The 17,181-nt window shown below is 41.9% G+C and overlaps 1 protein-coding gene across 4 annotated transcripts; it reads left to right on the forward strand.

Annotated features, from left to right (window-relative positions):
* The first annotated feature begins 33 nt into the window (after nt 1–33).
* RNF8 (ring finger protein 8) lies at nt 34–12,569 on the forward strand. Of its 4 annotated transcripts, none has more exons than XM_084514120.1 (8): nt 34–130; nt 1,748–1,876; nt 3,465–4,205; nt 5,396–5,458; nt 7,095–7,184; nt 8,031–8,138; nt 9,076–9,287; nt 11,184–12,569. In XM_084514120.1, the coding sequence occupies exons 1-8, from the start codon at nt 53–55 to the stop codon at nt 11,221–11,223; spliced, it is 1,461 nt and encodes a 486-aa protein (XP_084370246.1). In that variant the 5' UTR covers nt 34–52; the 3' UTR covers nt 11,224–12,569. The 4 variants fall into 4 exon arrangements, with proteins under 4 accessions (XP_084370246.1, XP_084370244.1, XP_084370245.1 ...); XM_084514118.1 differs by having other exon boundaries at nt 9,076–9,280; XM_084514119.1 differs by lacking the exon at nt 34–130 and adding an exon at nt 685–793.
* Nucleotides 12,570–17,181: the final 4,612 nt, after the last annotated feature.

Here is a 17,181-nt window from a genome sequence, read left to right on the forward strand (position 1 = left end):
GGCGCCATGGCAGGGGGAAGGGGGCAGGGGGAGGCGGGGAGGAGGAGGAGGCATGGCGGCGCGGCGGGCATGGTGCCTCAGGCGGCTGGGGGCCAGCGGCGGGTGGCTGCTGCTGGAGGCCGGCACGCAGGTCAGCCGGGGGGAGGCCCGCAAGCAGCCCCGGGGTGCCGCTGGTGGGAAACGGGGGGGGGAAATGGGGTTTGGGGGGGGGGGTTTCTAGGGGGCTGGTGGCGTGGTGGGGGGGTGTTGGGGTCGGTTTGTTATGGCTCTCATTGCTCTCTTCAGGTGTTGGTGTTTTTCTAATTGGGAAGCCCAGGGGGGTCCTTGCACCCTTGCCCTGCAGCTCAGCCAGCGAGCCGGCTGTGGAGGGGGAGCTGCACAAACACCCACCGCCCCCATCAGTGCTGTGGGTCCGTGCTGCACCGGGCACCTTTGGGCTCTGCCTTGCGAAGGGAACCCCTCTTAACGCCCCTTTTACCTCTAGGAAGCTCTTGGAGCAAGTGCACAGCTTTATTGCTCTAGCTTTATTGCTCTGGAGCCAGGCGTTGTGCAGGTGTGCTCAGCTATGGACCTGAATTAGGGAACCCGTGGGGACTCGGTTAGTTGAGCGGGGACTCTTGGCTGAGCTGGCTCTGCTTGTTGCCCGCCTGGTGTCACGGTGTCACTGCCTCTCTTGGACGAGACCCGCTCAGGTAATGTGCAGGGAATGGGCCTTCCTGCAGCACAACGCCTTGCCGTCATTGAAAGTGGAAGGCGTGATGCCAGTGAGTCGGGATTGCAGCCTTCACTTGAGGTATAAAGAGTGCACTTTTAGACCAGTGAAACCAGTGCATCTGGTTTAACTTGTGGGCTTCTGCCAAAAGGTGTTTTGGCCTGCTTCTTTGGCTACATGCTCTTGTTGCATTGGAGCCACACGGTTGTCCAACTCCATGGAAAGCTGGCTGGAAACTTGTGCAGCGTGCAGATGAATAATAGAAATGAGTGCAATAATCAGATCATGCAAAGCAGGCAGCGGAGAGAGGGAGAACAGAGCCGTGCTTTAAATGGCAGCCTGCAAATAGATCAGATTTAATAAGATACTGTGAAACTGTACCATTAAATTATATCTCCTTTCAGAAGATGCTGTTGGGTTCTAATCGGGTTATTAAGATCACTTTCACTGCTGGCTATGAACTGCATGTAGTGTAGTTTCTGGGCCTTGAGATGATGGTGTGATTTACAAAAGTACCATGCTTTAAGGCAACAATTACATATGCATTTTTTCGATGCCAGTTTTCTGGGCCCTTTTTTCCTGTGTCTTTCCTGGTTACAGAGAGTTGAACAGGTGCTGCTAGCTGAAGAAGAGGGTAAGAAATAACCTTGAGGTCCATACGATTGTACTGGTTTGAAGAAGTATTGTTCAGTTAGGTCATGAATAAGGTGGGGTATGGATGGAGTGAGAGCTGCTTAGAGCAGCTTTACTGCTGAGGAAAATTTCCATGAAACCAAGGCTGTAACCTGCTTAAGAGCAATCAAATTTTTGTCAACATGAGAGAAAGAGACTGCTTCAAATTTTTGTATAGGCTTCCATTTTCTAATTACTCTTAAATTTAATTGCAAAAAAACGCCACCCAACATTATCCTAAATTCTTGGGAAATGCCTATAAGATGCTAATCCAGATAGATTTGTGCTGTACTTAAACTGAAACCATATGATCTGAATTTACCATGTTGCTGCTGATTTTAATTTCAATGACTTTATTCTTAGGTGACTATCGGCCGAGGACTAGATCTCACGTACCAGCTGGTGTCAAAAACCTGTCCCTTGATGATCTCTCGTAACCACTGTGTTTTCCAGCAAAATGCAGAAGGGCAGTGGACTGTCAAGGATAACAAGGTACAGAGGCTGACCAAAGACCTTGTACTTTCACTTTGCCTATAAACAATGCCCTGTTTGGGTTCGAACAATGTATGGTCTTTGACTATAATATAAGTGTGATGGATGGTCCATAGGAGCATGTCTTACCTGTTGTACGCCTGTAGAAGGAAGCTTCAGTCTGCTGCAGTTGGGATGCAGACCTTAGTGCTTTGTGTATGTAGGCTTGTCTTGGTATAGCATTTTTCAGACAATTACAGTCCCACACAGGCACTTTGCTGTCTGTGAACCTGTTTTGTGTTGCTGTTTTTTAAAGGAAAAGAAAGGAAACAACTATGATTTTTGGCAGCATTCAGAAAGGTAACATTCTTGTGTAGCTAATAAAATGGTAAACTGATGTTCTTCATTGCAGTGACAAAATTGCTTTTATTATAATAAACTGCAATGAAAATCTGCTGTTGGAAAAAATCATATTTTGTGTGATCATCAAATGCATTGCTGCTAAACTCCTCCTCAGCTGATTAGAACACAGAATAAAGTGTTGAGAGCAGTCTTTTGTTAGGTCTCACTTTGACTTCAGTAGCGATCTCTTCTGAAACGTGATCTTTGCTCTTTCTCATTCATGCTGAAAAATGCAGAATCTGCAACTTAATGTAGAACAACAAGTTTTCAATACGTCATACAGACTTGAAGGATGTTTGGGTCAATGACAGATACTGCAGAAAGAAATAGAGTGGCTACCACTGAAATTATACTACTCTTAAACAAAACTCTATTGCAGTAACTGTATCATCTTTAGAACTTAGTGTTTGTATGATTGAAAACATCAGTGGCAGATCAACTATTAACGCCTTCTGTGTTATCACTGCTACCATTTTGTCAAGTTGTTTTATTCAATCCCTGGGATATCTCAGTTCCTAATGATTCTGCAGTTCATCTTGAGCACAGTTCAGTTTCTCTGTCTTTCAAAACCATTTTTGGAGCTAGTGCCTAATTAAAGAAAGAAACAAACAAGCAGAAAAAAAACCTCCCGATGGGAACATCAGCTCTTGAAGACAATTTTCCCTCTTGTTTATATTCATCTTTTATGTATGGAGAACTGTTTTTTTTTCTTTTTTTTTTTTTCCCCCCTTGCATTCAGCAGTGCAAGCTATGCTCATTTTTACTTTCTAGTTTCTTCTTGGATTTCAGGTATCATTCATTGTCAAAAATAGTTACATCAACAAGAACATAGGACTTTCCAGTGTTGCGGAATCTTTTCTGTTGGATAGTTTGTATCACCTCTGAAGCTTTTGGGTAGTTTCTTTCCCTTCGGCTTCATTCTTTTCTGTCTGCACAAGTACATATATTAGTATTGTTCTTAGTGCTTGTAAGTAAAAATCTGTAATGTAGTAATAATGCAAGGTAAATATTATAACACAGTAACCGTAATAAACAGGACACTGAGGCAATAAATTGGATGTTGCAATGCTTATTTCAAGAGTTAGCTCGTTTCTATTGCAGTACTGCAAAGACTGGATATGTTTACAGTTGCCAGAAATAACTTGCAGATGGCTTTGTATGTTGAACCTTGCATATTGAATCTTGCCGATTCTTTGTTCGTTTGCAGAGTCTGAATGGAGTGTGGCTTAATAAACAGCGCCTGGATCCTTCAAAGACCTATCCTATCACTGAAGGAGACCGTATCCAGTTGGGAGTGCCTTTGGAAAACAGAGAGACTGCCGAATATGAGTATGAAGTAATTAAAGAGGAGTGGGAGAAAATCAGACCCTATTTAGCCCAAAGGAATGACCTGGGGAAAGCTAAGAGTTCAAGAACTAAACGTAAATTTAGTTTGGAGGAATCAGAGACATCTGGATCAGAAGGCCCTTCAAATTCCAGATCCAAAAGAGACAGAGTGTCCTGTGACAGTGAACCTTTGGGGAAACCATGTGGAAGGGTAGAAGAGGTAAAGGAGTTGGCAGAGAAGATGGATGTCGAGCTGCCTTCTCCTGGCTCAAGTGAGGAGGACGGTGGTCCAGTGCGTAGCAGTCCTGTGCAAGCCGAGAAAGCTGTGTCTGTCGCACCAAAGGACCAGAAGGGCTCTGTTCTTTCTCAGTCGTGGAGTGGCCTGGAAAAGCTGAGGAAAACTCTAGGAGATATAAAGGAGTTAAAAGTGAAAGTGCAGGATAAACAGACAGCAGTTCTGAACGCAAAGCAAAAGCGCAGGAAGGCTGCTCAGAAGTCAATCCTAGCAATGGAACAGGAGCTGCAGGAATTGCAGGAGCAGCTGTGCACAGAACAAGAGCAGCATCAACAGCAGATGGAAGAGCTGGAGAAGACATTCTCCAAAGAGCAGCAGAATCTAGAGGTATGATGGCGGTGATCTTTTTTGTCTGAGTGCTTTGGGTTTCGTAGAACGCCTAATATGACACTGATCTTGATCTTGCACTACACAAAAGATCTTGAACAATACAAAAATAACAACAGAAACAATGTTCCAAACAATTAATCCGGTGTAAACTGTTACAGAAGTATTTTACTATTAGGAATGTGTACCAAAAGAACGTGAGAGACAAAGGATTGGGTTACAAACGGAAAAGATGCGAAATTAAAAACAAACAAACAAAAAAAAACAACAGCAGGTTAAAAAAGCTTTTTTTTAATTTAAAAACAAACTTTTTTTTTAAATACAAAATCAAAAATCTCTGCCTCATCTGTGGCTACAAGGAGGACAAGTTGAAAATTATTCACCTTAAGAGGGAATTTCTCTGGTATATGGCTGTTTCAGAATCAATGCTAAATCCACATGGGAAATCTATTCCCTTTCCAAGAGCTTTATCATATTCCTTTACCTCTTAATTCAGAGTTTGAGGAAGGGGATGTTTTTCTTACTTACAAACAAAACAAAAAAACCTTTATTGGAACTGCAAGTTCCTTCAAGGAGTACGTGTGTGCTGATAACTTTTTTTTAAGCTAAGAAGCTACAAGCCTACCTTTCTGCTTGTGTTTACTTGAAATCTGGTTTAAAGGAAGTAGGAATTCATCTGGGGTTACTTTCATAATTTATCAGTTACTTTCTTTAAAGTCTGCTGCTAAAGGAGGAACATCTGTAATAGAAATACAGGAGGTCTGAAGCTGTGTGCTTAGGCACAAAGAGCAGTTCAGCTGAAGCTGTAGATATGTTTAACCTCTCTAAATGCATTCAGAGATAGAGGTGCAGCTTTTTCTCATGTTTAAGCTGTTGCTGACCTCTTGGCTTCTGTGAACATTCCAGTGCCTTTGGATCTGGAATAACATGGAGGAGTTCCAAGTATGTAACTGTAAATGATACCTTCATTTTAACTCTTCGCAGTAAATGGTAGCTCTAATTTCAGTAGTGCTTATGAAGCACGAGAGTGAGCCTTCTCAGCTTTCACCTAAAATCAGTGCTGTTTCTTTCAGTATATTCTCTAAGGGAATGTGCAAAAGAGTCATTTTTATTCCCATGCTTTCTTTGAGTATTTCTTACTTCCCCCAGTATTTTCCTTCCAGCAAAAATGTCTTTTTGTTTTTTCTCAGGGAGTAAAGTGGCAACACGGAGAAGAGAATCTGAAGGAGCAGCTGACCCAGGTCCTGCAAGAGGCAAGTAGTTACAAGTCTAAGTTAGGTCTTGCTGTGTAACTCATACATTTAAATCTTTCTTATTGCTGTGGCCTCTTGGTGGAAGACTAGGACTGTGGCTCAAGTGCAGATCAGGTGGTCTGCATCTTCTACAGAGCAATTTGCTGTTAGTAAGTGACAGGCTTCCCTTCTTGGGAGTAGCTGTTTGCCAGCTGATAACACACAAGTGTGCTCACTGAAAGCATTCAGTAGCTGTAATGAATTCGTTGAATTTGTTCCATAAGTTGGTGGGCTGTTTTGTGAGGTCTTTCTGCTGGGTACCTGTTCTGGGAAAGCTGCTTTGACAGTTTTAACTAGAAGAAAAAAAAAATCAGAGAAGTTCCTATCCTGCTGTCTGGTGGGCAGGATCATTCTGTAGTGGCACTGGCAATGCCTCTTACGTGCCATCTACTGTCAAATTTTCATTTTTACTTCTGTGTTCTACGGTGAGTTTTATTGTGAACAGCATGAGCTCATTTGCTGTACACTTTAAGCCTTTCTCTCCTCATTCACGATTGCATGGCATGTGTATATATATCTTGTTCAGTGCTGCTTGCTTCTATTTTGTAAAACTGTAGGAGTTTACATGTCGTTTGTGTCACTGCAAAGAGGGAGTTGACTCATGGTACGCAGAAAAAGAGTAACCTGGGAGAGGGGATGAGAGGTGCTATGACACCAGGAAGGTCATAAATGACTGACAGCACCTTCCAGTTTGAAGTTTGTGGCAGTCAGGTGAAGTCCCTGGTGACTGGAAAAAGGGAAACATCACTCTCATTTTTAAAATGGGTAGAAAGGAGGAGCCAGGGAATTACAAACCAGTGAGCCTCACCTCTGTGCCTGGAAAGATAATGGAACGGATCTTCCTGGAAGCAATGTCAAGGCACAAGCAAGACTAGGAGGTGATCTGAGACAGCTTCAGATGGCAAACTGGGCCTTCTGTGATGGTGACTGCGTCAGTTGATAGAGGAAGACCGACTGATGTATCTGCCTGGACTTCTGTAGGGCCTTTGACACAGTTTTACATGACATCCTGATCTCCAAATTGGGGAGATACGGATTTGATGGGTGGATCATTCAGTGGATAAGGAGTTGGCTTGAAGGTTGCACCTGGAGAGTGGTGGTCACTGGCTCTGTGTCCAGGTGGAGGTCGGTAGGGGTCTTATGAAAGGTGGAGAGAAACTTTATGCTTGGACAGATAGCGATAGGACAAGGAGGAATGGTTTTAAACTAAAAGAGGGGAGATTTAGGTTAAAGTTAGGGGGAAATTCTTCACTCAGAGGGTAGTGAGGCACTGGCACAGGCTGCCCGGAGAAGCTGTGGATGCCCCATCCCTGGAATTGCTCAAGGCCAGGCTGGATGGGGCTTTGGGCAACCTGGTCTGGTGGGAGGTGTCCCTGCCCATGGCAGGGGGGTTGGAACAAGGTCCTTCTAATAACCCAAGCTGTTCTATGGTTCTGTGTAAACTGCCTTAACTTAATGCCCCAGCTCATATAGGCACGTTTGCTCTTCTAGGAGAAGACGGGAGAAATGAGTATGCTGAACCTCATGGTTAAAGCCATGTATATTTAATAGGGTAGTTTATAATGACGGTTTTATTTCTGGGATGGTGTCATTACAGCATCACGCTTTGATGGAAGAACTGAGCCGTAATAAAAAAGATTTCGAAGAGATAATTCGAGCCAAGAATAAAGAACTGGAAGAAACCAAGGTAAGGAATAAAATTGAGCTTTCCATAAGCGAAACGAGATGCTGCAGCAGCAGAAATGGTTTATTTAATGTTTGCCTTGACTGTGTTGTCTCTTATATGTGGAGGGTGCATGGGAAGATACTCTGCCTTGTTCATAAAGTACTATTGAAGAGTCATTACCAGATCTTTCCCAGTCATTCAGAAAACAGGGCACTTGAATTATGTGGTGTGCAGGAGAAGTAGACCCATTCCGTCCTTCATTTAAGGAAAAAAAGAAGTGGGTGCTTCATTTTTCAGTTAAACGTTTCAGTTTAAGTAAAACTGCAGTGTGTTCCTGCCATCCTACAAGGGGTGTAGGACCGAAACGTGACATTTTAATAATTCATGTGATAAGCCATGTTTCTTTCTGCCCATGTCACAAGGAGATGAGTGGAAGATAATTAAGGGATCCTGTGCTGTGTCTTACCTATAGATATTATGATGTTTCATAACTCTGGCTGCTGGCTTTGTTTCTGTTTATTTTGGGCATCTTTGCAACTGTTGTTTAATGTATAGCTTCAGCTGGAAGAATTTCTGTTGTTTTTAGAAGATGGAACAGGTAGGAGCCTAATTAACTGCAAACAAAACAAAAATGCAAGTAACTGTTTTACATTCTCACATTTATTTTTTTAATATTTGAGGTATTTTGTCTGTTGGGTTTTTGGCTCAGGCATCAAAAGAATCATTCTGTTAACTTAAGCCAAACTCATGTCACAAAGGGGTTTCTACCTGTACTACATTCCCACCCCCCCACACACACACACTTCCCACCAATATTATATTGAGTAAAACCTTGTTAGTAAGTGACCATATTTGTTTTTCCGACAGGAAGAGAAGGAAAAGGTGAGAGCCCAAAAAGAGGAAGTGTTGAATCAGATGAATGACGTGTTGGAGAATGAGCTGCAGTGCACAATCTGTTCTGAACACTTCATTGAGGTATGTTTAAGCCAGTGTGGCTTTGCCAGCAGAGAACAGAGTTGAGAAGCTTTCACTAGCTCTGCTAAAGCAGTAGTCGAGCTTTTTTTCTTTTCTTCTTCAGTTTAACAGACCCAACAGGTGACTTGTGGTAAGGGTTGGTCCAGAATCCCATTCTGTCTGCCTTAATGTTCTGCTGGACAGCAGGTTCAGCCTTAATGTCTCTACCTGCATAGAGATGAATGCTTAATCTTAAGGTACATACAGGCTTGGAGAAGTCATTTTGTAGTGGACCTTGCTTTAAGTTGACTAGGATTGGACAGCTTCAGGGTTAGATACAGGAAGAGGTTAGTAAAGGAAGGGAGGATGCAGTGTTAATCAAGTTCTGAATCATTTATATTGTTCAGATAAAAACTTCTGAGAAGTTGGCCAGCTTTATTTAATCAAATAAAGTTTATATGTTGACTGCTGCCTGTGCTATGTCTGAAATACCAATTTCTGTTCATATTGTGCTAGAATTTCAGTTGCCTTACGTTCAGTTCTACTACAGGAAGACTGCTGCTAGCCTTCTTATAATGACTTAAGAGCTAGCTAAAATTTCAGTTTCTGATTTCAGTAATTGAAGTTACTATTTCATAGTACCTGATTTTTTTCCATAATTTGACCCTTTCAAATAAATTTATTCATTCTCTCTGTCTCTGCTGTAGCTACAGACTTGCTGTGATTTACTGTGAACACGCTAACCAACTCTTAAAACCTGTCTGTACTCTGGCATAAGAATGTTATTTTATGTGCGACCCCTGTAAAAGGTCAAGGAAGGGCCCTTGTGCTTCCTCCCCACGCTTACCTTATAAGAAGTGTTCATCTAAAATTTTTGTGACCTTGATGTTATTTTAATTTTGCAATGCTTGTGTGAGCGAGCACGCCCTGAGAAGTATCCTTCCCTTAAATTCCGCAGGCAGTCACTCTGAACTGTGCGCACAGTTTCTGCTCCTACTGTATCAATGAGTGGACAAAACGTAAAGTGGAGTGCCCGATCTGCAGGCAGGAGATCAAGTCAAAGACGCGCTCTCTGGTGCTGGATAACTGCATTGATAGGATGGTAGAAAACCTGGACGTGGAAATGAAAGAGCATCGCCTGTCCCTGATCAGAGAGCGGAAAGGTGAGAGGTGGGTGGATGTGGCATGATGAGTACAATCTCTCATTTCACCTATTTTCTACACCTTTCTTTGGCACCTATATACTAAGGGGATGCTCAGAGAATGCAGCAGAAATACTGGAAAATGACTTCCTATTGTGAATGAGGATAAATATTCATTATTGGCAGAATCAGCAACATTTGAGATGGGGAAATGATTTTAAGATATGTTGCATAACCAGCTTTATTGCGCAGTAGAACAGAATAAAAAGCTTGGAAAAAGACTTCAGTACGAATTGCACAGTCCAGCTGCAAGACTTAACCATAAGATAGGTTGTTCTGTTTCAAAGACATCACTAAAGAAAAGCGAAACTACACAGAGTGGGCCTTGGCAAATTTACCAGGCACCTTTTGATCAAACTATTGACTACCCCATTGCAGAAACTCAGGAGAGCAATGCTTCACGAGAAACTGAATTCTCTTCCATGTGCTAGACTTCCACAGGAATCTCTGAAGAGAATGTTGGCATGTGGCTGAAATGGCAGCTGCTTTCCCATAGTTGTTCTTACAGAGTTTACCTCTGTGGCCTTAGCGCAAAACCTTGTGTCTAGTTGTAGCTAAAAGTCTGTGCATGACAGTAAGGGCTGTAGGTAAAATTCCAGTATAGGAGTATTCCTATTCTGCTGCCCCCTTCCAATCTTATTTCTAGAGCACTTGACATTGGTATCTAGGTGCCAAAACATGGAAGTCTTTTCTTTCTTGCTACCCCTTAATGAATTTCTGTTGCTGTGTTCCCTTAAGTAATTGTCCTGATTTGCCATTGTAGCCGTAAGTGCATGATCCTTTCTTTTGCAAAGTGTTGAGTCTTTTGAAGTCCTTCATAATGAGAGGTGTTTTCGAAATATTTCAGATCCTCCATGGTGACATAGAATGACATCGCTAAGCAGGGTTAATTCTAACCTGAAATCGCCACCTGTTTCACCATGTTAGCCTGATTCTCTCAGGAAGTGCTGTGCTGCTTGGAGGCTGTCCAGCATGGCTTTGTGATTTGCTTTCACCTCTGCAAAGCTGACACCACTCTTGCGTTATGTGCACATCTGCAGAGTGTGCTGTAGCACGACTGAAGTGCCTCATCAGCTACCGAGTAGTGATTGGATGAAGTGTTGCCTTTGTTGGAGCACACTTCATTTCCATATGGTGGAAAATTGTCCCGTAGTGTACCTTCACGTGTGATAGATGCTGTAACTATATAAAATGATCAGTTGCAGGAAGTCATGTGGATTTGCCATGACACCCTTCAGGAGAAAGGAAGAATTGCTTTGTGTGGTCATCTTATTCAGTGATGGAAACATTACTATCCAGATTAGCCATATGTCTAATTAAATATGAAATCCTGAGAAGGAATCTGCTAACATGGAAATAATGATTCGGGTAGCATTTGGGAAGCCTTGTCAGATCATAAACCTTTATACTAATTAAACCTTTATACTGGGACACCAGTTTACTGCTCTTAAATGTGTGGAGGTTTTTGTGGGGCCTTCAGTGTCCCTCAAGAAGTAATGGCTGTTCACTGCTATTACTTACTGAGAGCTCCTTACCTTGTTTTGTTGCTTCTTCCTTTCTTACCTGGCAATGTGCTGTAACAGCTAGCTGCTGCCTTCTGCCAATTGTGGGCCACTGAAGGGATGCAGAATGCCTCCTTCTCATACGTGCTATAACAGAAAGAGGCATATGGGAAAATGAAAACAAATAAAAAAATAGTTATTTAATAATGAAAGTTGAAATGAAAAATACTTATGCCCTGTAGCTTGAAGGATCTAATATAAACTGACAGTGGGAGGCTATAAGACTCAAAGAAAACTAGTAATGTAGCAACATTTGTGGGTACAGTGGTTGGTGCTAATTTTTGTATCTGTTTTGAATGCAGAGAAATGGAAGGTGTTGGTGAACCCAGCCGAGGACAATGACAACAGCGTCATTCCTTCCATCTACCCCATCTTGTCGGTGAGCAGCTGTGACAGTGAAGACTCTGAGGAGGATTCTTACCATGGTGAAAGCAACTGCATTATCTAAACACTAACTTTGGACTGGTTTGCCTGTGTGCTGCCAAGAACCAACCTCATGCTATTTGGTTTACTACTGCTGGATGAATGGATTGGACATCTGGAAGGAGAGATGCTGTGAAGAGGCCGTAATAGCTGAAAAGTAGCAGCGTTTGGAAGGACTCTATTTTTTAAATGAATGTACAGAAGCTTAATCTCTAAAACGAAATTTGGATTGTGGAAGAGCAAGCTGGTGTTACGCTAGGTAGTTGACATAAAACCCAGGTTACCACGATCACTTGTGACCTCCTGGTTAGTGTGGTATATATGTTTGAGTGCATTGCTGCTCTTCCCTGAGTGAATGGAGTGTCTTAAATGTGTACACTAGGTCCCCTTACTTCAGCCAGCAGAGGAAATGGCACAAGCTATTTGAGAACTTGGTCATTCCCACCACCTAACAGGAGAGGTATATCGGAAAAACATGCCAACGTGGGTTTTCCTCTTGAACTTTTTGTCAGCTCCAGTCATCCTAGGACTCTCTGGCACTAAAGTTAACAAAGAGTGGGTTATGGGTCATATCAGCTTTAAGTGCTTACATGCATCATAAGCTAAACTGCTGGCTTGTTTGTTCAGATGATGTTACTCATTTTCTGTTGGGTAGCGATGGAGAAGATTAAATCTTCCAGAATTCCTTAGCTTGTGCCCTTTTCATATAGCATCTTTGGTTTGTTCCCTTTCAGGCTTTTGCATAAGGAGTTGTAGAATTTTGAAGCAGCACATCCAGAAGTTATTAGCAGTGACTTCTAAAAGGTATTTAGTTCTTGTTGGTACCAGAGAGGAATTTTGGCCTCTTCAGAAGTACTGCTAGCTGAATGAGCGAAATGTTCCATTGGCATGGTAGGAGAGCAGCATCTGTAGTCAGCCACAGACAGAAGGAAGTGCTTAGGTCAATTGTTTACAGAACGTTGCTGTTGAGCTGTGTCTTGTATTGCCCTCACAGCAGATAATGCGTCCCTAAGACTGAGCAAGTCTTGCCTCATCCTATCGCCTATGTGAAATAATACAAAATTGTCAATGAAATTAATTTTTCAGAGGTGTATGCTTTTGACTTAGCTTTTAGTTGGAAAGCTTTTACCATTACATCAATGAGAGGAGGATGAAGAAAGCTTTTCTCATCTGTAGTATTTCTTTGGCTATTTGTATGTATTTCTTGTTTCTATGTTTATTTTGTTTAAGATGGAAAATATAAACCCATTTGTGCATTAGCCTTCCTCGGTGCAACCCCTGAGATGTGTCTTTCTCCTAGTTACCTTAGAATTTTTTTAGAAAACCCAGATTGTCTCATTTTTATGACCTTGCTTGCTTCATGTTTTGATTGCTTTAAGCAGTTTGACTATTTTAAATTTATTTGAAAGACTGTTGTATGCAGGAGTTGATAAAAGACATCCCAGCTCTTTAAGCCTGTGTTAGCAGTGGCTATCATAATGGTAATTTAGTAGGTACAATCATATCTTCCACTGAAGAAATATAACATTAAAAAGGTGCATGAATGGTGATGCTATTCTAAGAAAGTAGTGCATTCTGGCAGGTTTGAATGGTAGCACAGGGGAAAAATATGTGATCTGTAGGCCAGGTACCTTTCTTAAAGCCTTAATGTAAGGTTGTTCCTGTGAAGAAGCTATTACATCTTGAATTTTCTTCTTGTCCTTTTAATGTTAGAAAATATATGGGCTGTTGAAAGTTTATTTTCTAAATATATGCTCTCTAGAATGTCAGAGAGAAGAGGGCTCCCTGAAACACTTATGAAATATCCTGACCTTGGAACAGGCATTACTGTTGAAGAGGAGTAGCAGGAAAATACTCTGGTTACCTCAAACTGCAAATTCTTGTATGCTGTATTTCTTCCATGTTGCTTTGCTTTTTTTTTTTTTTTTTGGTTGTTCCATTTTGCTAAATATATTTATTTTTGTTATGTTGGTGTTTATGAATATTCTAGAAAAAGATGGTACTTCTAGTAACAGAGCAGTTCTTTGGTATGCTTTCTGAGTGTGTCCCCTTTTAACTAGAATATAGAGAATATTCTTCATATTCTAGTGAAAAGGGAGGTGCTCAGAATACAGGTGATGTACTAAACTGTTGCAACTGTTACCAGCAGGTGCCCCAAAATGTATGTGGACTACTAAACCTTTTCCATTGTTACCAATAGCAGCATGGAGTGTAAAGGTCCAAGGAGAGACGCTAAGTAGTAATACTGTTTACTTGTGAAAGCAAGATAATAATCATCAAATGAGCAAGATGAAATGAGCTCAGTGTGACTTCCTTTTTTCCTTCACTGAGGTTGATTTTAATTACGTAGCTTATAAATACTGGTGGGTGACCAAGGAACAAAACTGTAACCCTAGGCTACTGGCTAGAACAGTGGAAGAACACATTAGACAGTACGCAGACTAGGTATTTCCATATGAATTGAGCAAGATGAAAAGAATACTAGAATGCTTTCAGTGATCATTATTATAATCATCAGAGAATTAGCAGAGAATGGCTAAGGCACTAGAATTCTGAAAATAGATGCATCTGCCTATCTTTAGAGAAGGAAAAGTAAGAAAGATATTGTAGGCTTGCCAGCTTAGTTTGAATCTATATAAGTTTGAATCTATATAAGTTTGAATCTATATAAGATTCAAACTTATATATATCTTCCACCATCCACTCATTATTGAAATAAACTTTTTTTGGTATGCATATAGAAGCTAAAATGATTAATGATGAGAGTATTCCACTATTCCATGTCAGGCACAAAACATGCTAAAATAGTGTCATTTTGATAGAGAACAAGTTAAGCTGTAACTATCTTAAAATTTTGGCACCTTTTGATAGTGCTTCATACAAGCTGTGGAAAGGTGTGTGGGTGAGGCTATTTTAAGATCTGTTCACAACTTCATATATTTCATAAATGAGTTTTTGGTGGTAAAAGGATTTAAAGTGCAGATGTTTCTCTTCCCTTCTGCATTATGATCAAGCATAAGATTCTACACTTGTGCTCTTCTGTAGTCAAATACAGACTTGAAAAATTTGGCCAGAATTGGCCAGTTGCAGAGAGTGGGGTGAGGGAGGTATTAGACAATCTGCTGCTGCTAACTAAGGTATGTATCTGAATGCATAAGTGAGTATAAGTCATGTGTACCATTGAGTATTTCTGTTCAGCACTAGGAAGACCCTAGCAATGCTTTGTCTGATCTTAAGGACTGTGCTTCAAAGTGCATTTGGAACAGTTGGAGAAACGAAGATGTGAAAGCCAAGAACAGTGGCCCCATGCAAAAGATTTCAGAAACTCCAGCTCTCCCTCTCTTTCTGGGGAAAAAAAAAAAAAAAAGAAAAAAAAAAAAAAAGGCGAGACAGCCATGAGTCTTCAAATGCATCAAAAGCTGTTTCGAAGACAGAGTAATCTGTTTTTTCCAGACTTACAGTGAGTAGGACAAAAAGTAATCAGACTTAAAACTGCTATAAGGAGAGTCCTGGTAGCATTTTTTTCTACCTAAATGTCTCAGCAATACAGATAATGAAAAAACTGCAATACTTTGGGGAGATCTTTTATGATGCAGAATATTCAGCCCTTAAAAACAGGTCAGGCACACATCTGGGTGAGTGTTTTTCAATAAGTTTTTCCCAGCCGCACAACCTATGAAATCTGTAGTTCATGAAGTACTGTTTTTTTTTTTGTTTGTTTGTTTGTTTGTTTTCAGAAACTTTGTTAATCTCTAAAGGTGGTGTCTACCCTACTGGAAACTGTTTTAGAATTTAATTGAAAAATGCTGTATTTATGTATAGTTCACCTGTATTTGGGGAAAGTAGGTGATGTCCCAAAGCCTCCTTTCCTGTGATTCTTTGGACCAAATCATTTCCCCCTCCCCGTCCCAGTGCCCGAGTTCTCTGCCTGGACTGGTCTCTTCTTTTTCTCCCACTGAGAAAGCAACGCTCTCCTGTTGGCTGTGTGAGACCTTCCCTAGTATTTGCTGCATGGGCTCGAAGTATCTGCAGACTCTAAACATAGTTTAAGGGTGGACACAGCATCCAGGGAAGGGTGGGGGCTTACAAAGGAGTTTCTCCTTTGTAAGTTTTTTTTTAGTGGTGCTATCGCTGCAACCTCAACCTTGCTTCTTAGTGTACTTTGAAGATGGTGAGTGTATCTGGATCTTGTTCGTGAGGTGAGTTCTTAAATCCATATTGAGTGTTAGAGTAATTGTTTGGAAATTACCGTTGAAGGAGGGCATAATGGTACTGCCCTATATGTTGGTGGGAGTTGTCATGAACTTCTAGTAGACAATGCGTGCCTATCACCATTTCTTTTCCTTTACAAAATCAATCAACAACAAATAAAACTATCTTTCAGATTTGGAGAAGAATAAAACTTCAGTTACTGTGAATTGTCTTATCAATGAGATACCAACGTTTCATCTATTCCAACAATTTAAGAACCTTTTGTTTTGCTGTTGTTTGCCTAGATAAGAATACAGATGCTTGTGTTCTTTGTTTGTTTGCTGTATAAAGGAAACATGCCCCTGAAGTCATGAACCTGCTCTGAAGGGCTCTTCTTTGCATACACGAACAATAGTCCTGAACACTGGGCCAGCTGCATCACAGTCATTCCCCTATTTGAATGTCCACTTGCAGGTGTCATGCCGTGCACTGTTACCTGTCTTGGTGTGGCATCAAGCACTTGGGCTATCACATCCAGGATTTAGGTTACAACTCATAACAGTTGTAGGGCTGGTCACAGTTAATCCGCAGCACCTTTGATGCATTTTCAAGACTTGTTGCTGGCTTTTGGGAGCGCTACCTTGCAGGGTGATAAAAATACTGCCTACAGCAGCAGGAATAACTAGCAAGGAACTGTAGTGCGTGAAGGGATGGGGCTGTCACTGGAGACATGCTGTGTTGCTTGACTCCTACTGCATTTCCATGGATTCCAAGATCAAACTGGCAAACACTTTTCTCTCGTGCACCTAATCCACCTTCCTAGTGCTTGGCGAGCTTTAGCAGCTAGTGTCATTTAACTTTGGAGAACATATAACCGATTATAATAGTCTGGCCTTTCACACACCACACCCCCATTTTTATTTTATTTATTTATTTTTAACTAAAGATAGTATTTTCCTTGCTGCTCCTCCTTCTTTCCTCCTAGTCCCTTTTCCAGGAACTTCATATATTCAGGCACACGACTGAAAGCAGCCGGGTAACCATGAATTACACTTTCCTAGTAACGTGCAGTATTCTCGTCTGTTGGTGCTCTCCTGTTGTCTTAAGATTAAACCCTGGGATTTCAAGTTTTGTGAGAAGCACCAGACAACTCAGCAGTGCCTGAAGCCACCAGGACAAGGACTCTGTAGCTGTGTGTTCGGCTTTTATTGTACAAAACGTGGTCTGGAGACTGACGCGTGGTTACTGAAGGACAAAGTGCCTGGAGGGGAGCAGCTACGGGCTTCCTAGGGGTGAACATTTTCTGCAGAGGCAGCTTGGACTCATGACTCTTGAAGTGTGTTCATCGCCTGGAGCAGGAGTCAGTCATGACCGAGGACGGGGAGCGGATGGTGGGGCAAGCACGGGGGAAACTTTTCCCTAGAAAAACGCCAGAAATCTGGCTGACCGCTCGCTGCCACCCTTATCCACCAAATATTCACAAAATACTCAGCGCGTGTGCGTGTAAGCTTTGCGTGCAGGCGTATACACGAAGGGCAGGGACACATAAAGGGCCCGTTCCCCTCAGCACCATGGCGAGGGAGGGGCCGTTGCTAGGGGGGGCGGCTTCCGCCGGGCCCCGCGTCACTGCCGTGCGCCGCCGGGGGCGGGGGCGAGCGGGGAAACGAGAAACGAAAGCGGCGGGGC

This window comes from Aythya ferina (assembly GCF_964211825.1).
Source record: "Aythya ferina genome assembly, chromosome: 3".
Lineage (NCBI taxonomy): Eukaryota > Metazoa > Chordata > Aves > Anseriformes > Anatidae > Aythya > Aythya ferina.